General features: G+C 50.5%; 2 protein-coding genes across 6 annotated transcripts; one reads left to right on the forward strand and one right to left on the reverse strand.

The window, feature by feature from the left end:
- Positions 1-10,174: 10,174 nt before the first annotated feature.
- On the reverse strand, positions 10,175-17,795 carry REM1 (RRAD and GEM like GTPase 1). 5 transcript variants are annotated; one of them, XM_045444980.1, is made up of 6 exons: positions 17,692-17,795; positions 16,251-16,669; positions 15,090-15,172; positions 14,295-14,372; positions 12,201-12,402; positions 10,175-10,769 (listed from the first exon to the last, which is right to left on the reverse strand). In XM_045444980.1, the coding sequence occupies exons 2-6, from the start codon at positions 16,588-16,590 to the stop codon at positions 10,501-10,503; spliced, it is 972 nt and encodes a 323-aa protein (XP_045300936.1). In that variant the 5' UTR covers positions 16,591-16,669; positions 17,692-17,795; the 3' UTR covers positions 10,175-10,500. The 5 variants fall into 5 exon arrangements, with proteins under 5 accessions (XP_045300936.1, XP_045300934.1, XP_045300937.1 ...); XM_045444978.1 differs by having other exon boundaries at positions 16,251-16,653; positions 17,692-17,787; XM_045444981.1 differs by having other exon boundaries at positions 16,251-16,649; positions 17,692-17,767.
- Positions 17,796-19,967: 2,172 nt separating this feature from the next.
- DEFB124 (defensin beta 124) lies at positions 19,968-22,857 on the forward strand. The gene is made up of 2 exons (XM_045444984.1): positions 19,968-20,463; positions 22,650-22,857. The coding sequence occupies exons 1-2, from the start codon at positions 20,364-20,366 to the stop codon at positions 22,802-22,804; spliced, it is 255 nt and encodes an 84-aa protein (XP_045300940.1). The 5' UTR covers positions 19,968-20,363; the 3' UTR covers positions 22,805-22,857.
- Positions 22,858-23,112: the final 255 nt, after the last annotated feature.

Consider the following 23,112-nt stretch of genomic DNA (forward strand, 5'->3'; position numbering starts at 1 on the left):
TGCAATTTGGTAGTGCCTGTCAGAATGTAAAAGGTGCATGTTCTTTGACCTAGTAAATTTGCATTTGGTGATTTCTCCTATATGTGCAAAAATATTCACTGCCACCCTGTTTGTAAGGGCGGAACATTCACAGTAAACTAATGTCTTTCACTGGGTGTATGTACATCCATATTGTGGAATATCTGGCACCCATGAAAAAAGAACAAGGTGAAAACAAACAAATAGACAGAAAGAATTGACACAACACAATTATAATCGGAGGTTCCGGCATTGCTTTCTCAGCAACTGGTGAAGTGATAGGGATAAAATCAGTGAGTGTGTGGAACACTTGAACAGCATTAGTAATTACCTTGACCTAACTGACATTTTAGAGCACCCCACCCAATCATGACATTGAACAGTATTCCATAGTATCCTGGAATGAATAGTATTTTCAAGCGCACAGTGGAACACGAATCGCGGTAGACCAGATGTTGGGCTATAGAACAAGTTTCAAGTTTGCAGTCGAATTAAATTAGAAATCGGTAACAAAAGAGATACGTAGAACTGCCCCCCTCAGTACTTGGAAATTAAACCACATGCCTTTGAATCACCTGCGGGAAGAAGAAATCACAGGGGAAATTAGAAAATATTTTGAACTGAGTGATCATGGAAACAACACGCTAAAATTTCTGGGCTGCATCTAGAGCAGTGCGTAGAGGGAAACTTATAGCTTTATATAAATTATGTAGTTTTTTTCTAAAATAGCTTCATTTTTTTATTTTTAAAGGTTTTATTTTTAAGTAATCTCTACACCCAATGCGGGGCTCGAACTCACAATCCCAAGATTAAGAGTTGCATCCCTTTTAAAATAGCTTTAAGTGCTCGTACTAGAAAAGAAGAACGTTTTTAAACAAATGATATAAGCTCCTATTTTAAGAAGCTAGAAAAAGAATGACAAAAAGACCTCAAAATAATGAGGTAAATTTATGTGTACTGGCATTGATGGAAAGCCAGAGTCCATTAAATGAAAAAAGCAAATTCTATCTAATATGTACATTTCACGGCAGGGATTGCTTGTCACCTCTCGATGTCCATACTCCCCTTCTTTAAATATGGAATTCCTTATTTTGAGCTGACACAGAGTAAAGTACATTTCTTAGACTCCTTTGCAATCAAGATGTGACTAAGTACTGGCCGATGAGATATAATCAGAAGTAATGTGTGCATATTCTGAGAGGCTGTGCCCCCCCCCTTTTTTTTTTGGTTCCTTCCCACTTCCTGCTGGCTGAAATGTGGATGGGACTGTTTATAGCTTGAACTTAGGATGGTGAACCACAAGATAGAAAGAGTCAAGGTCCCTGTTCTGTAGAATGCTATGCCAGCCTTGGACTTGCCTACTTCTGGACTTCTTTTACATGAAGGAGAAATAGACTCCTGTCTTATTTCCATTACTGCTATTTTGGGTTTCATTCCTTGCAAATGAACTCCGTGCCAATGCATATAACTGATTCCATTTATGTGAAAAACAGCAAACGAATCTATATATGTGTATCAAATGGGTGATTTTGACTTTGGTGCAGAAGTCCCCAAGATAATTTGCTTCAGCCTTGAAGTCATATTCTCTTACATAACAATAAGTCCAGAGGTGAAACACTTCTGGGATGGCTAATTCAGTGATCTGACTTCCTCATCAAGGACTTGGGTACTTCCCATCTTTCTACCTTGCCACCCTCTGATTAGATCCTGTCAGAGCTGCAAAATGCTGACTACAGTTCCAGCATCACATTCATACATTTCAACGACCAGCAGAAGAGAAAGGATGGTCTCCTCCTGCTGCAGCTCCGTTTGTTTATCTACAAGCCCTTTTTAAGAAAAGTTTATTTTGAGATAGACAGAGGGCATGAGCGGGGGAAGGGCAGAGAGAAAGAGGGAGAGAGAGAATCCCAAGCAGGTTCCGCACTGTCGGTGTGGAGCCGGACTCCAGGCTCGAACTCATGAATCATGAGATCATGACCTGAGCTGAAATCAAAAGTCAGATGCTTAGCCAACTGAGCCACCCAGGCACCTCTCCCAGCTCTTTTTTAAGAGCAAAGAAACTTTTTTCTAGAACCCTCCAGTAAAATCTCCCTTGTGTCTTATTGACCATAGCTGGGTTGTAGGCCCATCTTTAAACCAATCTCTGGTTCTGAGCAATCAGGATTTATTTTAGATCCCATGGAAAAGAGAACAGAGTAAAATTGCAACTCTGACAATGTGGAAGAGAAGACAAACGACCAAATGTCTGCATGTATGTACCGAAAAATCTGCAAGGATACACCCCAAACTGCTGCTAATGGCGGGAACCCCCGGGGAAAGGAGTGGTACTGGGGGAGAAGAAAGGAGTTCTGTAGCAAATCCTAAAGTTGCCTATCCAATGACCCTCCCCACTTATCCTTTGCTTGCAAAAACCATCTTGTTAGGGTAGCATAGGGATGAATCATGATTGGCCCGAGCCAGGTGTGGCAATCTCCTTTTTGCCAGATAGTTGGCTTTCTCAGCCCACCTTGCATCTGGTCGTGAGACCCAGTTTGGCCAGTGAGATATGAAGGGAAACTTCTGGGAGAACAGTTTCCTCTTTGGTAAAAAGAAAACCTCTTTCTGACCTTTCCCTTTCCATTCTTGCTTGAGATACTGGGGTGAAGATGTGATGCTTGGGGTTGTTGCAGCCATATTGCAACCATGAAGGAAACCCCGAGAGAATTATGGAGATGCAGACCCAGTGACCTGGCATTTTTAGGGCCTCTGGACACCTTGTTAGAAAATATCCTTATAAGGATTTCTATCATGTGTAGCTGAGGGCAGCTTAACAAATAAATGCATCTTTACTTTTTACCATATATTTTTCTGTTGTTTTGATCTATTCTTCTAATTAACATGTACTCTTTTTGTAATTCAAAGTTCAATTTAAAAAATATACTACTTGGCACTGGGCACCTTTGGTATCCCAGTAGGCTTGAAGAGGCACTTTTGGAAAGGGGAGGGGAGGAGTTGAACAAAAGGGACAAGCTGTTCCTTATAATTAAGTACTAACTTCATGGTCTGAGGGTTGACCTTGCAGATGGGGGAATGGCTGAGAGTACATTCTTCTGTCGCTGTTTGGGTTCAGACCAGAGGTTACAAACTGTCGGCCTCTGGTCAGAATTTGGTTGCACATGTTTTGCTTATCTTGTCCAGGCTTTTTATTATTTATTGATTTATTGATTCAATATAATTTATTGTCAAAGTGGTTTCCATACAACACCCGGTGCTCATCCCAACAGATGCCCTCCTCAATGCCCATGACCCACTTTCCTCTCTCCCCCAGGGTTTTTAAAAATTAAATTAGCAAGGGCATCTGGGTGGCTCAGTTGGTTAAGAGTCCACCTCCTGCTTTCGGCTCAGGTTATGATATAGAGGTTTGTGCGATCAAGCCCCACGTCCAGCTCTGTGTTGACGGGCTCTGTGCTGACGGCATGAAGCCTGTTTGGGATTCTCTCTCTCCTTCTCTCTCTGCCCCTCCCCTGCTCGTTCTCTCCCTCCCTCCCTCTCTCTCTCTCTCTCTCCCCCTCTCAAAATAAATAAGCATTTAAAAAAATAAAAATAAAAATTAGCAACTAGTATTTAAGAATTCGGATACTTTGGGGCACCTGGGTGATTCAGTTGGTTAAGCGATCCACTTTGGCTCAGGTCATGATCTCACAGTTCACGAGTTCGAGCCCTGCATCGAGCTCTGTGCTGACGGCTCAGAGCCTGGAGCCTGCTTCGGATTCTGTGTCTCCCTCTCTCTCTGCCCCTCCCCTGCTTGCACTCTGTGTGTCTCTCTCTCAAAAATAAATAAACAGTCAACACCATTTGTTGAAAAAAAAAAAACACAAGAATTGGGATACTTCACGTAAATATCTGCCTTGCTGGCTTTCTTGGAAAAACCTAAATTCAGGCAACACTGGATTCATTTCCTAACAGCAGTAATAGGCAGCTCTGATCTGTTGCTCCCCGTACACAAGGCAGGTGCTTCCAGTTGGCTGCAGACCTTGGTGCTCCCTAATGTCCTCCATTCAGTCTACTTCATGATTTATGTTACCTATCTGACTCTATGAGTATCCGTTAGTGACCCCTGGGTTTGGGGTTTAGAATTAATGCACATGTGCGTATGTAAGATTCGATGATCGCTTCCTAGACAATTGGCCGTCTACAAGGCATCTATCCTCATTCACATAGGTGGGCAGATCTCTTGAAGAACACTGGGTTTGGCGTGGGCTGTTCTCTAGGCTGTTCTGTAAGACCAGAAGAGCTCTAGCACCCTTGACTGCCCTGCTGGAGCAGCTGGGGGTCTTGATCCAGTCCCCATAACCCACTTCTGAGGATGCATTACTGCTGGGGGAGAGGGGTGATCCGGAGGCAAGACCTACATCTGTGGGTAAGGAGTAAGGTTTTCTGAAAGGTGGGTGGATATTTGTCCAGTGGAGCTCTGAAGAAGCTGGTGTTCCTGGAGAGAAACAGGAACCTGAGGAAGGCAGGCAAGGTCAGATTCTAGGAACAGTGTTCCAGTGCCTCTGACATTCCACTAGGAGGGAAGCCCTTCAGTTTAGGGTTTTCTCTATTCATTAGAACAAGACTGAGTGAGTGTGTGTGTGTGTGTGTGTGTGTGTGTATTGGGGGGAAAGTGAAGACCCAGTCACCACTTTCCCACACCCTTCATCCTACCCTGCTGTGGTAGGCAGAAAAACAGTTCCCCAAAATGTCCACGTCCCAATCCCTGGAACCTGTGGATATGTTACGTTACATGGCAACGTGGCATTAAGGTCACAGACGGCATTGTTTGCTAATCTGCTGACTTGAAAACGGGGAAGTTATCCTGGATTATCCGGTGTGCTGCCGTAATCACAGGGGTGGAGAGGGAGGCAAAAGAGGGAGAACCAGAGGGATGGAGGCACGAGATGGACTTGGCCTGATGTTGTTGGCTTTGACGATGGAGGCAGGCAGGGGTCATGAGCCAAGGGAAGCGCTTGGCCCCTAGAAGCTGGGAAAGGCTGGAAACAGATTCTCCTCTAGAGCCTCCAGAAAAGAATTCAGCTTTGCTGACACCTTGATTTTAGCCCAGTGAGACCCACGTCGGACTTCTATACAGAACTGGGAGATAACAGATTTGCGCTGTTTCAAGCCCCTATGTTTGTGGTAACTCATTACAGTAAAAACAGGAAATGAAGACACCGGGCCACGTGTAAGTGAGATCCCTACACTGCCAGCTTCAACCTCCAGACTCATGAGATGATTCCAGTCACTCGAGTCTTCAAGTTTCCCAGCCGAGGCCCTAGAGAGGAGTTGTATCCACTCTGCCCTGCCTGAATTCCTGACTCACAAAATCTAGAAGCATAATAAAATGCTTGTTTTTATGCCACTAAGCTTTGGGGTGGTTCCTTATGCAGCCTAGAAACCGGAACGGTGACCTATCCTAGCCTTGAACTTGAACCAGATGGAACTGGAGAAAATCGCACACATTGCTGAACCCAGAGCTCCCATCCCATCATCAGTATTATTTTTAACTGAACCCTGATCCGAACAGAAGTGAACGCTGCTGAAATTGAAACTGAACTTGTGTATTTTTTCAAGCTAAGGTACTAGAATATTCCAATATTCTTGAGTCAGAGACAACCACATAGAGAATTTTACCCTAACACCTTCGCTATGTATGTTTTGATTTGCCTAAGGTTTTACGGTCGTGGCAGAACTGAGAGATTCTTGGTCTTTATGAAGCACACAGCTGTGACGCTCTTCACCCTCCTTGCCCTCCTTCAGAACACACACCCTTGTCCAAGTTTGCTGAGTAAAGGGAGGCTTCAGCCGCCCCTAGGGGATGGGAATTTCCCACCATCCGGGGACAGGCAGTTTCAGCCTGAACCTGATAACTCGGGAGGGGGGCTCCCTGAGTGGAAGCTTTGTGCCCTTGGCTGAGAAATTGTAACTTTCCATCGAGGCCAGTGATCCTCAGTATTCAGGAAGCCTGGCTGGGGTGTGTCAAGTTCCAGGTGGCCTTCGTCTCATCCGGATCAGGCCGGCACAGTTTGTGGCCGTCTCCTACTAAGGAGGCTGGGGGGGGACTGTGAAAAGACTTGGGGCCCTTTGGGAGACATTCATCTTTCCAGCGCTTTATCATTTTTTCCATAACAGTACTCTCCCTTCAAGGTGGAAAGTCCCAGCTGGCGGCTTAGAATACACTCAATGTGCTTTTGTTTTCTGCCCCCCACCCCCACCCCCCGCCCCCAGTCCGGGAAGCAGGGTGCTGGTGCCCCTTCATTTACACCAGCCTGCTCTGGACTTGCCATACTGACAGATGGTGTAACAGAGGCAAGCCCTTAACAAACCGCAGGACCACACGTCCCTGGTTCGAATCTTCGCTCTGCTATTTGCTAATTGTGCAAACCTGGCAGGGCAGTGAACCTTTCCTTCTGCGATACAGTGTCTCTATCTGCAAACTGGCATGGGTGATAATATGACCGGTGTTGAGGACTGAATATACGGAAAGTACTTAGAACAGTGCCTGATACATAAGAGTGATGTAATTGCTTGCTATTATTATTACATGCCTTTGGACAATTTGTCTCCTTTCTCTGGGCCTCGGTTTCCCCAACTATACAATAAAGAAAGCAGTTCCTACCTGACCTGAGTGCAAATCCTGACTACGCTTTCTTGGACAAATTTCTTGGGTTTTCTTAGCCTCACGCTGCTAAATCTGCTCTTCTGTTAAATGGTGCTTCTTAAGTAGATGGGTGTGGTGATAATTAGATAAGAAAATGTGTGTCAAGCATATAACACGGGGCCTAGCACACAGAAAGAGCTAAAACAAAGTTAGCTTTTTTTTTTTTTAACGGGTGAGAAAGACTTTTCTAAACTATCACGGGTCATGTCCCTGGGAGGAGTATTGTGGTTTTGTCACATGCTTTCCCAGCTATGCTTTATTCACAGACTCCTAGAGTTAGAGGGGTCAGGATTGGAAGGGCCATTTTGCAGATCCGTTAATCACTCCATTCAACAGGTATTTATTGATCACCTATTATGAGCCAGGCACTGTTGTAGGTGGCTGGGGAAAGAGAAGTACTGGGGGCCCTAACCTCATGGGCCATTTATTCCCCGGGGGGTGGGCAGACAGTAAATGGGTTCGCACATGAATATATGATACAAGTTCACATTCAATCTCTTTATTTTACAGATGGGAGAACTGAAGCCCAAGGGGGGAAGAGATTTTCCTAAAGTCCTCCAGTGTCACAGCAGGGCAAAGACTCCCAAGCAAATCTTTACAGTCCCAGAGTATCCCACCCTTAACAAGCCCTGGTCAGGGCGCCTGAGCCGCTCAGTCTGTTAGGTGACTGACTCTTGATTTTGGCTCAGGTCATGATCTCACGGTTCCTGAGTTCGAGCCCTGCATCGGGCTCTGCACTGACAGCACGGAGCCTGCTTGGGATTCTCTCTCTTTCTCTGCTCCTTCCCCGCTCGCAATCTCTCTCTCCCCAAATAAATAAACATTTAAAGAAGATTAAAAAAAAACCAAGCCCTGGTTTCCCCAAGGTCTTAAGATATGCTAGTGGGAACCAAGAGTCACTGAATCTTCCTTGACACAGGGACTGTTTTAAGAAATTTACACATCTTTAAAAAAATTTTTTTTAAGGGGCGTCTGGGTGGTTAAGCGTCCGACTTCAGCTCGGGTCATGATCTCGCGGTTCTTGAGTTCGAGCCCCGTGTCAGGCTCTGTGCTGACAGCGTGGAGCCTGGAGCCTGCTTCGGGTTCTGTCTCCATCTCTCTGTCCCTCCCCTGCTCATGCTCTGTCTCTCTCTTTCTCTCTCAAATATAGAATAAAACAAAAACATTTTTAATAAAAATTTTTTAATGTTTTTTATCTTTTTTGGTTTAAAAATTTTTTTTAATGTTTATTTATTTATTTATTTATTTTTGAGAGAAAGAGACAGAGCGTGAGGGGGAGAGGGAGACACAGAATCGGAAGCAGGCTCCAGGCTCTGAGCTGTCAGCACAGAGCCCGACGCGGGGCTTGAACTCACAGACTGTGAGATCATGACCTGAGCTGAGGTTGGACGCTCAACTGACTGAGCCTCCCAGGCGCCCCAAGAAATTTACACATCTTAGGTCATTGAATCCTCACATCAATCCTGAGGAGGGAATTGTCGTGAATCCTATTTTATAGATGGAGAAACTGAGAAACAGAGAGATAGAGGATTGAACACAGACCCTCTGGTTCAGGACCCATGACCCACCTCAACCACTGAGCTGCCATGTTGGCTGCATACTTTTCCCCCTGACCCTGGTCTGCTCTTCCTCCTTCCCTCCCTCCCTTGCTCCCTCCCTCCTTCCCTCCCTCCTTCCCTTCCTTTCCTCCCTTCCCATCCCTAATCCTGGTCTCAATGACTTCTTCCACACTCTGAGTAGCCTGGGGTAAGCCCGCCCCCTCTCTCCAGTTCTCAGTTTCCCCATCTGTAAATTGGCAGGATTGCACTGGATTATCCTCAGGGCGTTCCATGAACACCCTCATTAGTCCCTTATCCGTTTGTAACCATTTTATTCACTTACTTGTGTTCTAGTTTGCTTTCCCCACCAGACGGGGGTTCCAGGGAGCAGCATCCACTGCTTCCGTTTGCCTCTACCTCCCCAGAGCCTGGCACTGTGCCCCGCACTTAGTAGGCCCTCAATAAATATTTGTGGATGAAGAAAGGAAGAAATGACAGCGATTACCCTCAGTGCTCTCAAAACCAGCTCCTGTGCTCTCCCCCTGGCCCCTCTTCCTTTCTCAGCCTGTGGGGCCCCCTCCCTCCCTCCCTCCCTCCCTCTCACCTCCCAGGGCCGACTCAGGCCCTCCATCCGGCCTGCATTTTTCCGGGTTTGATATCATTTTTTCCACTCTCCGGCTGCTGCCGGCTGCCTCTGCCAACTTTCCACAACTGGAGCCCCTCCCCCACAACCGCAGGCCAGAGACAGCTTGGGGTGGGGGAAGACCCCCCTCCTCCTCCCTTAACCCGAGCTGGAGTTAGGATGAGGAAATAAGTGCCATCAGTGCCCCGCTGGCAAGACTGGGGGCTTGAAGACGGAGGATATGGGGCTCGTCTGCCCCAAGCTCCAGTCTTCTTTGGCACCGTGTTCCTGGTGGCCAAGGCATCTGGGCGGGCAGCTGGTTGGGGGCAGGGGTGTCAGGCGTCAGGGACATGATGGTCCCAACCATTCGCATCTTGTTCTCCTCTCAAAGTAGCGACACCCCTTTCCCCTTCGGCTGGAAACTCCTGACCTGACCCCTAAGGTCCAGCCTCAGCCCCACAGCCCCAGCCAGGCTGGATGCCTCACTGCCTCCTACTTCCTGCGCAGACATGAGAGGAGGCTGGGTCCTGGGGTCTAGTCCTCACCCTCCCTAGCTGGGTGACGCTGGGATGCTCACTTCCTCTCTCTGGACTTCAGTTCCCACACTCAGAAAAATGAATGAGTTGAACTAATCCTGGGGATTAATGGATGGGTTTCATGGAGGCAAGGATCCCCCTCCAGGTTAAATCATACGCAAACTTGTGTTTGAAAGTCCCCTTCCCCAGGACTCTATAGCTTTTTGTCACATTCTCCAAGAGGAATGCAGATAAGGGCACAAACCCTAGCCTGACAAGCCTGGATTGGAATTTTGACAACTTCACTTATAGTAGCTAAATGACCTTGACCGCGGACCTTCACCGTCTATAGGTCTATTTTCCTAATTAGTAAACAGGGTTTGTGAAGATCAACTCCTAGTTGTGACAGCTTAGAACACAGCTCCTAACAAACGATAGCTATTACATCGTGAGGATGAATGCTGAGATTCCTTCCAGATAAGATTTTATGAATCTACACTCTAAAAAAATGGGTTTATGAGAAAATAGGAGGTCAGCACACTGAACTGTGGTTGTTTATGCTCCACGGGGTCTCCCTCGAAGATGGGGGAGGGGGCGCGAGGGGTGCCGCACAGGGGCCATGCCCAGTGGTTCAGAGAAGGGGAGAAGGGCCTGAACACACAATTGATCCAATGATTTGACTGACTGACCTTGACCCAAGTCAGCAGGTTAACCCAATCTGCAACCAGTGTAGATGCGAGAGTGGGAGGTGGAGATGCCTGGAAGATTCCAAAAGAAGAGGTCTGGGCATGCAGACAGGACATCCTTCTGGTCTGGTTTATTGCGAGTTGGCCAGAGCCAAGGGACAAGGAAGATTTTTACAAAAAGACACGCACCGCGTAAAAAAACAAAAACAAAACCCTACTCTGTGCCCAACTTGAGGCTTCGGTCCCATAGTCTGTCCACCCCTTCCTGGGGCGGAGGGGGTCCCTGAAGCTGCAGCTCTGGGAGATGCTGCGGCCCTCGGGGCAGCGTACAGGCACAGCCCACTGTGCCGAGTCCAGGCAACTGCGTTGAGGACCCTCGGTGGCCTCGGTGGAGCTCAGAATGCAGCCCAGTGCTCCGCCACCCCCAGGAGGCAGGGCGGCCTCAGAGCACCGCCAGGTTGTGGCAAGACTTAGAGCGGGCCTTGAGTGCCCGGCGGGCGCTGCGGGCCGTCAGCCGTGCCAGGAAGCGACGAGCCCGCTGACCCAGGCTGGCGCGCCGTCGGGGCGCGGGAGGCGCCGGGGCCGAGCTGTCCCGGCGGCGCAAGCGCAGTTGGCGCACCACGCCCTCGAAGAGCTCGGCCACGTTGTGCTGCAGCGTGGCCGACGTCTCGATGAACTTGCAGTCGAACACCACCGCGCAGGCGCGGCCCTCTGAGGGGCGGGGTCAGACGGGCCAGGTGGAGGGGGACATAAAGGTAGGAAGAGGTGCGTTGAGTCTCAAGCTGAGTCACTTTTTTCTTTGTGCCCTAACTTGCGTTGGGTGCCAGGGGATTCCGAGGACAACGAGACCCGGCTCTGAGGAGCTAGTGCACAGGCTAGTGACTGATACTGATGCAAAGCGAGGCTGGGAAGGGTCTTGAATGCCAGGTAAAGGGTCTAAGCTGTGTATGAGAATTATCTGGGGGAGCTTGTTAAAATGCAGATTCCTGAAACCACCAGCCAAGAATCTGACTTGGGAGGTTTGGGATGAGATCTGGGACAGCATTTTCACACAATCGCCTGGGGGTTTTGCTGCGGAATTTGGGGATGTTTGCTCACAAGGCATATATCGTCTTCCATCTCCAGGAAGCCACTGGGCTGGGAGACAGGGGCCTGGGTTCTAGCCCCCAGTGGCTGGTGACCCCGTGGAGCTGGCTTACCTTCTCTGGCTCTCAGTTTCCATATTTTTTTTTTTTTAATTTTTTTTTCAACGTTTTTATTTATTTTTGGGACAGAGAGAGACAGAGCATGAACGGGGGAGGGGCAGAGAGAGAGGGAGACACAGAATCGGAAACAGGCTCCAGGCTCTGAGCCATCAGCCCAGAGCCCGACGCGGGGCTCGAACTCACGGACCGCGAGATCGTGACCTGGCTGAAGTCGGACGCTTAACCGACTGCGCCACCCAGGCGCCCCTCAGTTTCCATATTTTTTAGATTTTGCCCTGTGAGGAAGGCCATTTTGAGATCTTTATGGGTCCCACATGTTATCAAATGTATTGAAATTAATTCCCCATCCCACTTTAAATACAACTTATATATAACTAAACGTTTTGGTTTGCAGTTGTTGGCTGTCACAATATGAAGTTTTGTAGATGATTAAAGCTTTGTGAAATTGTAATTTACAAATTTCTCACTGTATTTGTTTTGGAGTTCATAATTGTTTCAGGTCTCAGGTATAAGCCCCTGAAAAGATTGTAGGCAGTGGACCTATCCCGTCCGGTGGATAAAGTGTCTCTGATTAAGGGCATGGGGGAGCCATAGGGGGATTTTTACGCAAAGTAGTGACAAGGTCAGATCTGGTTTTGGAAAACTCTGGCAGCTGGCGAGGAGAACTGATTGAATGGGGAGAGAGAAGTAGGGGGGCTGGCCCAGACTAAGGTGGAGACGCCAGGATGGGGCAGAGGTTGTGGGCATGGGGGGAAGGGAACGTGGGGTTAAGGGAGGTGGGCCTCACAGGATTTGGGGGACTGGTTTCCGGAAGTGAGAGAGGAGGTGAGAACAGTTCCTAGCTTTCAGGCTGAGGCAAGTAGATGCAGGATGGGGCCAGGGTTAGGGTTAGCGGCAGAGAGAAAGCTGGAGGAGGGGGGTGGAGTAGACGGCTCACCTTCCACGGAGACTTCCCGGCAGCGTGCCAGGTCAGCCTTGTTGCCCACCAGGATGATGGGCACGTGGTCGGCCTGATGCGTGCGCCGCAGCTGAATGCGGAGCTCAGAGGCACTCTCGAAGCTGCCTCTGTCTGCGATGGAATACACGATGACATAGGCGCTGCCCACCTGCAGGCATGAATCCTGGCTCCAGCTTTCATCCTGCAACAGAGGGACACCAGGCCTGTCCTCAAACTGTAAGGTACCTACCTCTCCGCCAGAGGGGCGTCGCTGCGAAAGGTGGGGCTGGGATGGTCTGATGGGTGGACCGGGGCTGAGGCTTACAATCTAGACAGGTTTGAGGAACAAATTCTGCCGTTGTTGTCTGTATCATCGCCGTGGGCAAACCACCAACCCTCTCTGAGCCCCAGTTTCTCTTTGCAAAATTGGGCTAGTGAACCCACCTGACTATATTTTCTCATTCCTGGATTCCTAGTGTGGGCTGGACACTGGAGACCAAAGATTTGTTTGGTTTCTCTTCCTGCTGAGAAGGGTTCAGCTCTTGTGTCTGGTTTCTGAGGAGGGCTCAGTCTTGCTAGACTGACAGCAAGGAGCCTGCTTAAGATTCCCTCCCTCCCTCCCCCCCCCCCCTCAAATAAGTAAGTAAGTAAGTAAATACTCAATCCAATGACACTGCTACTGTGGACCCTTTTTAGAAATTGCCTCGACCCTCCACCGTCACCAACTTGTTCAAACTGAACCAGTTTCCCCATTTTACGTGTAGGAAAACCAAGGGCCAGAGGAGAGAGAAAACGTTCTTAAGGCCATACAGCCAGCCAGCTGGGCACAGAATTCCAGTACTCCTCCCCCCACCTGCCTCCCAAATGGGACTTTCAGGCTGATCCCTTTTCTTAATTCACTGGACTCTGCCCCATAGGATTTGCAACTGCATTCAAAAGTAGCCCCTCCCTCACCAGCCTGTGAGCTCCATAAGGCCAGGGAACGCATCTATCTTATATGCTGCTGGGTCTCCAGTGTCCTGGCCCGTGATACATATCCCACTAGTGTTTTTTAATGAATGGGTAAAGGGGTGAAACCCCAGCTGAAGGCTCAGAAGGTGGTGTTCCCAGTGGCGATGGAGAGGGACAGTCCTCGTGCATAAGAGTACAGACTCGGAGGGCACCTGAGTGGCTCAGTTGGTTAAGCAGCTGAATCTTGACTTTGGTTCAGGTCATGATCTCACAGTTCGTGAGTCTGAGCCCCACGTTGGGCTCTGCGCTGACAGCACGGAGCCTGCTTGGGATTCTCTCTCTCTCCACCCCTCCCCTGCTCTCTCACTCTCTCTCTCTCTCTCTCTCAAAAACAAAAACAAAAACAAAAACAAAAAAAACAAAAACAGGGGCGCCTGGGTGGCTCAGTAGGTTAAGCGTCCGACTTCGGCTCAGGTCACGATCTCACGGTCCGTGAGTTCGAGCCCCGCGTCGAGCTCTGTGCTGACTGCTCAGAGCCTAGAGCCTGTTTCAGATTCTGTGTCTCCCTCTCTCTCTGACCCTCCCCCATTCATGCTCTGTCTCTCTCTGTCTCAAAAATAAATAAATGTTAAAAAAAAAATTAAAAAACAAAAACAAAACAAAAAAAAACTTAAAAAAAAAAAAAAGAATACAGGATCAGAGTCTTACAGATCTGGGTTTGAATTCCACTTGCTCTCTGACAACTTTGGACCCATTACTGAACCTCTCTGAGCTTTGGTTTACTCATCAGTAGAATGGGAATCAGAATACTCACTCACAGATTTTGCTTTGCCTGAACATCATAATATATATACAGAGCTTAGCACAGGGGCTGACACTTGGGAAAAGGGTGGGCTTCCACCCAGCTGCATAAATGCCAGCTGCTGTTAGGAAGACCGTCATCAGCCTCATCACGCTCATTTGGACTTGGGTGTTCTTTTATTCTGCCGGAAAAGAATTGGCCACTTAGCTCCTTCGTCCGCATCCTTTCTGCCTATCGCTAGGGCTGTCAGCCATTCTGGCCAATCACCCAACAGTGCCTTCCTAAGCCCCACCCCATAGGCGAGGCTTCTCTGCATGTTAGGGGCGGGGCCTACCCATTACTGAGATAGGCTCCCGGTGATTTTTACATCCTTCTCTCTGGTTGTATTTCTTCAAAGTTCTACAGTGAGCATGTATTATCTGTATAGCAAGAAAAAAGAAAACTCAGACAAGGTGAGACAAGCATAACAGGGACAGATCCCTGTCTGCTTTCTTCCTGCTCTGGAAGGGGGTAGGGAAGGACATCCTTCGGTTTCTTTCTTTACTAGCTACCAAGTTACGAGTCATTAGAATGATCATTATTTACATCTCTTCACCTATTTTCAGCATTGTCTCATGCTGCACACCGCTGGCTCACCACTGTGAAATTGCATAAGGACTTAAAAAAACCAGCTGGTAAGGAAGGCAGGAACGATCAACCCATCTATCAGTTGAGAAAACTGAAGCTCAGGGTGACTGGTGAGTCACCTGCACAAAGCCACACAGCCGGTAGGCAAGAGAAAGGGGGTCAGTTTACCCGCAGACATTTTGGTGCTAAATGCAGTGTTCCTCCTTCTGCACAGTGTGTGGGGGTAGTGTGTGGGACGAGGGTCCTGAGGACAAGGTGGGGGTCGGCAGGGGGAGAAGCACATCCTGGGACGGCTGTAGAGGGCATCAATGGAGTGAGAAAGGACTCACGGTCATGAGGTTCTTCAGTCTTTGGTTCCAAAGGCTGCTTGGGAGTTGTTGGCCTTGGGGGTTGCTGAGGATGGCCTCTGCCATGTCCCTGTTGTGTAGTGTCCGAGGAGGGGACAGGGGTCTGGTCCTACGCTCAGCACCCCCCCCCCCCCCCACCAAGTCCTGCCTGCTGTGCCATACCCGTTTCTCAGCCTCCCAGGTGTCCATGACCACCAGCGTGGTATCCTCTCCATCCACCGTGAGGGTCCTCTCGTACACATCTTCTGCAACCAAGGGAAGAGCCAGATCTCAGGGAGGAGGAGCAGGCCTGGGGAGGGTGTGGCTTCCCCTAGTCCCCTTTCTGATCACAGCGCCCCCTCCACTTGTGTTGGAAGTGCTCCCCGCACTTGCTTGATGTCTTGTCTCTCCTGACAGGTCAGGAAGCTCCACGAGGAGCCCATGTCTCCCCAGCTGCCAGCAAGATATCTGACACATAGTAGGTGCTGAGAAAACTTTTGCTACTTTGGTTGGTTGTTGGTTGACGCGTGTGGGATGGTGGGGTTAAAGTTGGCTGGGAATTCTCTCATTCCTGTTCTGTCCCTGGCTTAGTGCATGCTTCGGGCAGGTCGTATGAACCCTCTTTGGGCCTCAATCTCCCCATCGGTCACGCCTACAGGTACACGTATGTACATGCCTCATATGGGTTCTCACACTCAGAGGGGTCAAGGCTAGAGAAGGGGCCTGGCCAGAGTGTCCCCACTTTCTCTTTGCTTTTAACCAACCTCCCTCTCTACTCATCCTGTGGACTCTCAGCTAGTCCTGTAAGGGACCCCTCTTCATTTCCTCTGTCCTGTCCCTTCTCCCCTCATCCCGGGGCCCCCGGCTCTCTCTGCTCACTGCATCACTTGAGGATAAGGGAACCTGGGAAATCTCCATTTGGGTCAAGATCTTAATTTTGCTGCTGGTCATGGTGGGCGTGGATGGTTGTCTGTGGAGGTAGGAGGATCTGAGAGGTGGAAGTTGGGGCTGGGAGTTTCTGAGCTGGCTGGAAGCCTACTTATTTCTTTCCCTTTGAGACTCGTGGAGCTCAGAATTGCTTCCCTTATGACATGGAAATTAATCATCCCTGAGAAACTGGCAAAATTCTCACAATTCAACAAATTTCCCTCCTCTAGACCATTGTGTGGGCTGTGCCCTGCACAACTGTCAGGGGGCATCATTCACTTCACAGTCTATGTGAATGATGCCCTTTAGAGTTGAGCAGTGTGTGAGTTGCACAACTGTTCTTGGCAGCCTTGTGCCCCTGACTACAGGGCTGTTACTCCTGTGGCCACAACCCAGCCCAGCCCACAGAGTCCCTACCTCCAAGCTGTTCATGGAGGTCTCGCTCTTGCTTCCCTGCAAAGAGGCTGGCCAGGCTGGTCTTCCCTACGCCAGGATCTCCAAGCAGTACCACGCGGTAGAGGGCCTCCCAGGAGCCTTCAGAGTCGCTGGATTCAGAGGACCAACCATTGGGGGCAGGTGAAGGTTGCCGGGGGGGAGGATTGAGGGAGGCTGACTGGCCCAGCCGGGGATGCTGGGATTTTGTGGAAGGTGCTGTACACAGGAGGCCAGGTTGGTGGCCCCGGGCGGACAAGGGCAGTGGAGTGCTGGCTCGCCGACGCAGGGGGGTCTTTGCTTCTTGCTGGGTGTTTAGTGTCATCCTTGGGTGGGAGGGGCTTTGCTCCTTCCTTCCTTCCTTCTTTCCTTCCTTCCTTCCTTCCTTCCTTCCTTCCTTCCTTCTGTGAGCAAGAAGCAGGAATGGGCAGTGAGCCAGGTGCTGTCACCCCCTTCTGCAGGGTCCAGATGAGCTTCTGAGATGACTTCCTCCCAAACCTTCTCTTGTTCAAATGACAGGAGGAGGCACCTCAGCTCCTTGGGGTGGGGGCTTCCTGGCTTCAGGGCCAGAGTAAGCCTAGAGCAGGCTGGGAGGGGTGAGCGTGCAGGCTGTGAGCACACGCATGCACACCCAGAGGTCACTTCCTATGCCTTGAGGATGACCGAATACCCCAGGACACACAGGCAGAGACAGGCAGAGGGGCAGCCGGGAGGTGGGATCCATACAAGCATGCACACACCCTGTCCACAGACATGTCCCTCCCATTCTGAACATGGGACCTACGTTCTGAAAGGCACCTGAATTGCCCCGGCCCTCCCCTACCCCACAGCTCACTTCCCCAAGGTTCAGATCGGGGTTGGGGGGTACGAAGGAGGGTTGAGGGCCCCTGGGGGGTTCACTTCCGCTGAGGGCTAAGAGGCAGCACGGGGTGGGTTGGTATTCCGAAGGGCGATGGGAATCTGGGGGTTCCCTGGGCTGTAACTCGAGAGCCCTGGTGCCATGGGAACGGCGTGTCCGGCCCGCCCCCTACGTGAAAAATTCAGGAGATGCTGGCGCGACAGCCTCCAGCGGCTGCTGGGGGGCAGGGGTTGCGAGGCAGCCGGGCCCCAGGTTTGGTGACAGGACAGGGTCCTGGCAGGGGGCGGGGAGGAGACCTCCAGGGCCCTGGGGCGCACGTGCCCTGCCCGGGGTCTGAGTCCAGGCCTCCCCCGCCCAGGGTCCTGGATGTAAGTCCCCTGATCCCGGGAAGGTTCCTTGTCCGAGGCTATCCAACCCTCCGGGCCCCAGGTCGGAGGACCCTCACCCCGGGGACGCGGGTTCGAGGCCCCCCTCGCCCCTGCCTGCGCCGCAGAGCCCCCCGTGCAGGCGCCTGGCGAACTCCGCTCCAACTTGACTAAGTTGGCGGCGGGCTGCGCGGGCGTTTACCTCGCTTGAGGAGGGGTCCAGGGTCCCCGGCCGCCGCAGCTGCCGGGTGCTCCAGGCTGCACCACCGCCTCGGCGCGCAGCCCCTCGGGCCAGTCCCGCCCCGCCGCCCGGGCCGGGGGAGGAGCCGAGACCCCGCCCCGTCCAGCCCCGCCCCATCAGGGCAGCCCCGGGGTCCCCGCCCCGAGGCCTCGGTCGCGGAACGACTTTTCACCGAGCTCAGTTGACCCACGGCCCCAAGTCCTTCGCCTGGGGTGGTAGTGGCAGTGTCAGGGTTGGGGGGGGGGAGCGAGAGAGGAAAGATGGGGTTTCCTCTTCTGCATTCACGCCCGCAACCGGTGCACCAACTTTATTTCGCCCTCGCAGAAACCACCTGCGGAACTGGTTGAACGTTGATTCCCAGGGCCCACCCTCCAAGAGAGGCGGATTCAGCAGTTCTGGGAGAGGGGGTTGGGAATCTGCATTTCAAACAAGTGCCCAAAGTGACCTTTAGGCTGAGTTCATGGGCCCCCACTTTGAGAAACTCTCCTCTGGATAGTGAATGAATTTTGGAGGTGGGTCCAGGGGAGGAGGGAGCTTAGGTCTGCGCTGAAGACTTCTGATACCTGATTTTGGCATCCCATTCATTCATTCATTCATTCACCAAATCCTGGGTTAAGCACTCTTTATGCAGGGGTCTGTCCCGTGTCTGGAAGAATGGCTGTCCCCTCTTTGATGAATATTTACTGAGCATTTGGGCTGTGGCTAGTATGATTTGAGCGCTTTGCCTAGATTATTAGCTCATTTAATCCCGACACAACACTGAAAGGATATTTAACTGAAGCTTACCTGGCCCCGGGACTCAGGTGTCTGCCTCGCAACCCACTGTCCCTTTCTTTCACCGCCGTGGCTTAGAAAAAAAAAAAAAAAAATCTTCCTAGGCACTTGAAGGAGAGAGACACTGTGATGCTGGTAGAGTAGAGCTGTTGGCTATAGGGGACGGGTGATTTGGGCCATCCTGGGGGCGAGGATCCAGGCTCTTTGGGCAGGGTGCTTCCTTTGAGATCATGAGGGACTGGGGAGGGCAGGTTTGTGTGTGGGGCCATGCAGAGCAGGCTGTACTTGTGGGTGGAGCTCATTGTCATGGCTGAGGGGGTCCAGGTGTCCAGCTCAGAGCAACTCCCACAGCAGCCTGTAGATTAGCTCAGCCCCGCAGGGCTCTGGGCAGACGCTGAGCCCCCTCATGTCTGTGCTCTGTGCTCTGGCCTTCCGAGAGTCCCTTTCCCTACCTACAAGATGGGCTGTGACTGATGTCATGTCGCACATTGTCTGGGAGTGAGGCAACTTGGTTTCCAGTCCCAGCTCTGTGGCTCAATTGCTGTACGGCCTTGAGCAACACACCTCCTTTCTTGAGGTTTCAGTTTCTTTATTTCACAGTGATATCTGGACAGGTTACACAAGGCTTACAGCCTGAGCTTGGCATTCAAGGCCCCTCGTGCTCCGGCTCCTATCCTCTGCAGGGCCGTTTCCAATCTCTCCTCCTAATGAACCCCTCTCTGGCCATGCCCCACTCTTTCAGGTACATTCTGTTCCTTCTGCCTGGAATTCTGTTTCTGCTATTCCTCTCTCAAGAGGCAACTCAGATGCCTGGGTAGGACACTGTTCTAAGCTATTTGCACATATGGTGTCAGTGGTCCTCAAATTTTAGCTGTGCATTAGAATCATTTGGAGGCTTGTTAAACCACAGCTTGCTGGGACCTGCACCCAGAGCTTTTGATGCAGCAGGTTTGGGCAGAGCGTGAGGATTTGCATTTCTTTTTTTTTTTTTAAGAAATGTTTTTATTTGTTTTTGAGACAGAGAGAGACAGAGCATGAGCGGGGGAGGGGCAGAGAGAGAGAGAGAGGGAGACACAGAATCCGAAGCGGGCTCCAGGCTCTGAGCCGTCGGCACAGAGCCCGACGCGGGGCTCGAACTCATGGAGTGTGAGATCATTGGAGTGTGAGATCATGACCTGAGCTGAAGTCGGCCACTCAACCAACTGAGCCACCCCGGTGCCCCAAGGACTTGCATTTCTAACAAGCCTCAGGTATTGCTGCTGTATGCTGGTGTGGGTATCACACTTCGAGAACCGTTGTACTATTATGTTTAATCCTCTAAATGAGCTAGGTAGCCATTTGTCTCTGTGAGGTCAGTACTGTTTCTCTTTCCATTTTCCAAGTGGTCTAAATACATGCTTGTTTGAATGGGTTAGTGAGTCCTGGCCCCCTCTCCTTGGCATCAGGAAGGGAAATGTCCGTGTATTTAGCCTTGCAAGGGGGGGGCCTGTCATCATTTCCTTGATGACCGCCTGAGGCTCAGAGAGGTTACATGATTTGTCCAAGGTAGCACAGCGATTAGAGGGAGACGCTGGCGTTGAACCAGGTTTCTCTGAAGCCCCACCTTTCCCCACCCTCTCAGGTGGAGAGGATGTCTAGTTTCTGACCTCAGACATCGCTTCAGGAAATCCTGTCCGTAGCTTCAGAGCTCAGCAATCTCTGGCAGGTATGGCTGACCAGTTCCCCGCATAGCTGGCTGAGATCCAGTTATATCCTCAGGACCACAGAGCCCCGGCCTCCCACTTAGGTCTCCTGCTGCCCACGCTCCTGCCTTGATCTGCAGCCTGATAAAGGCTGGGCCGCAGGCAGCAGGGCTCAGTATGCCTGGCTCCTTTGGTGGCCTCCCCAGAAGCCCTGTGGCCATGACGCAGCTGCTTCTGCTGATTGTGGCCCTCCTGGTCCTGGGTCATGTGCCACCAGGTAACATCACCTGTGTGTGTGTGTGTGTGTGTGTGTATGTATGTGTGCAGAAGTGAGGGAGAGCCTCCCAGATTCTGGGGGACAGAGGAGGCCTAGACCAGCGATTGAGTTCTGGCCCCCCCATTGAGTGGCTGGGTACCTTAGGGCAGCTTTCTAAATCAGTCTGCACCTCAGTTTCCTAATCTTTAAAATGGGACTCACTCGACAAATATGTATTTGAAAAACATTTACTGTGTCCCAGCACTATGACAACCGCTGGGAGAGGAAATAAACGTCCTTGCTTTCATGGGGCTGATAATTTTAGACAGAAAAGAACCAAATAAACACATCATGTGTCAGGTGGTGGTAAGTGCTAAGCAGGATAGAAGCAGGACAAGGGGTTAGGGTGGTGTGTGCATGTTGGGGAGGATGGGAGAGCTGATGGGGAGGGTCACGGGAGGCCCTGCGTGGTTGTTTGTTTTTGTTTTTTGAAAAACTTGAAATTTACATGAAAGTAGAGAGACCAACACAAGAAACAAGGTGAGTTAACGAAAAACCATTTTATTACGGAAAAATGTAAACGTATGCAAAAATAGAGACTAATGTAATGATGTAAGTTTTCAAAAGAAACCTTATTTTAGAAAATGCCAAACACAAATAAAAGATAGTATAAAAACCCTCTGTGTATCGTCACCCAACCTCAGCAATTTATTTGTTTTTCTTTATTTGTTTTTTAATGTTTATTTGTTTTTGAGAGAGAGAGAGAGCGAGAGGGCAGGGGAGGGGCAGAGAGAGAGAGGGAGACACAGAATCGGAAGCAGGCTCCAGGCTCTGAGCTGTCAGCACAGAGCCTGACACGGAGCTTGAACTCACAGACCGCGAGATCATGACCCGAGCCAAAGTCGGACACTTAACCGACTGAGCCACCCAGACGCCCCTTTAACGATTTTGTATATAAGGTCGGCTTGAGCGGAGATCTGACTACAGTGGGAATATAAAGAAGATCTTTACAAGCAGCAGGAGGCAGAAGAATGACGGGGGTGTCTGAAGAGCAGTGAGGGGGCCAGCGTGGCTGGAGAGGGGGGTACCAGGAGAGAAGTGGAGCAAAGGTGGCGAGGAATACAGACCATGCAGGAGGAAAGAGCACCTCTGGGTCTCAGGGTCGCTGGAAGGTCAAGATGTGATGATGTGTCAAGAGTAGTTGTAGGAACCGCCCTCACCTGGGGGTCAGGGTCTCGGGTTCCTGTTCCAGACCCAGCTTACTGGCTGGGAAAAGTTGGGTGAGTCCCTTTCTTGATCCATAAAATGAGAGGGTTGGCCTCCAATGAGTCCTGGTTGCCCCCCGCCCCCCCCAGAAGCTGTCATTCTGATAATCTCCCTTTCCATTTATTATTTACCGTGTGCCAGACACTGTGCTAAAATGATTAAATCCCCTATAACTGCCCCCCTGAAAGGGAGTTATACAGCTGAGGAACCTGAGGCCTCCTAGAGGACCTTAGAGGGGGCACAGGACGCATTCCTCCAAAGCCCTACCTTTTCTATAGCCCATGGGTAGAAATTCCTCCACTAACATTAAATGGATCCATATGTGTGAGGCAGTTTATGCTATGGTTATAAGCGGACTCTAGAGCCTTATTACCTGGGTTTGAATCTTGGCCCTGCTCCTTAATGACTCTCTAAACTTGGGCAAGGTTGTTAATCTTTCTGTGCCTCAGTTTCCTTACCCTGTATCACAGGGATCATAATAAGACCAACCATAATTGTACAGTGTTGTTATGAAAAGCGCTTAGAGTGTACCTGGGGTGTGGGTTAACCTGGACAAGAAATTAGTTTCCAACTTGTAACCAGTGGTCTAACTTGTGATCTATAGGCTAACCTGGACTGAAATCTGTGGGCTCATTTGTAACTAGTTGTCTCATCCGTGACTAGTGGTCTGGTCTGTTGCCTCTAGTCTAACCTGTGGTCAGAGTTCATGTCCTTGGCCTCAGTTATGACCTGTGGGATGTCGTATGACCAGTCACCTAACACAACGACCAGAGAGCTAAACGGTGACTTGTGATCTAACCTGGGTCCTGTGGCCTAACTTGTGGACAGTGGTCTGATCTGTGACCTGGGGCCTAACCCTTGATCTATGGTCAAACCTGTGAACAGTGGTCTAACCTGCAACGCATGGGCTGCTCTGTGACCTGTGGTCTTCCTCTGCATAGGGAGAAGTGAATTCAAGCGGTGCTGGAAAGGCCAAGGGGCCTGCCGAACTTACTGCACGAGGCATGAAACCTACGTGCACATGTGCCCAGATGCCTCCCTGTGCTGTGTCGCCTATGGAATCAGGCCTCCGCCCTCTAAGACTGAATCTGTGTAGCTGGTTCTGGGCTGACACCCTTGCTCTCCAATAAACACCTGCTGCTGCCCGTCTCCTCTTGCTTGCTCACCACCCTGCGTGGGGGTGGGCAAGGTCCCGTATGGGAGGGATAGAGGGTTGGTTGGTGGAGGGAGGGGAGGTGCCCGGGGAGAGTGGGTATTAATGACTGTTGTAAATGGTTCCGTTCCTGCCTATATCCCTTCCACTCTGTCCAACTCGGGAAAGATTACTCAATCTCCGTAAGCCTCCTGGGTCTCCTCATCCGTGAAATGGGGATAAATTATAATATCATGAGATTTGGAATTTAT

This window comes from Leopardus geoffroyi, chromosome A3, assembly GCF_018350155.1.
Source record: "Leopardus geoffroyi isolate Oge1 chromosome A3, O.geoffroyi_Oge1_pat1.0, whole genome shotgun sequence".
Taxonomy (NCBI): domain Eukaryota; kingdom Metazoa; phylum Chordata; class Mammalia; order Carnivora; family Felidae; genus Leopardus; species Leopardus geoffroyi.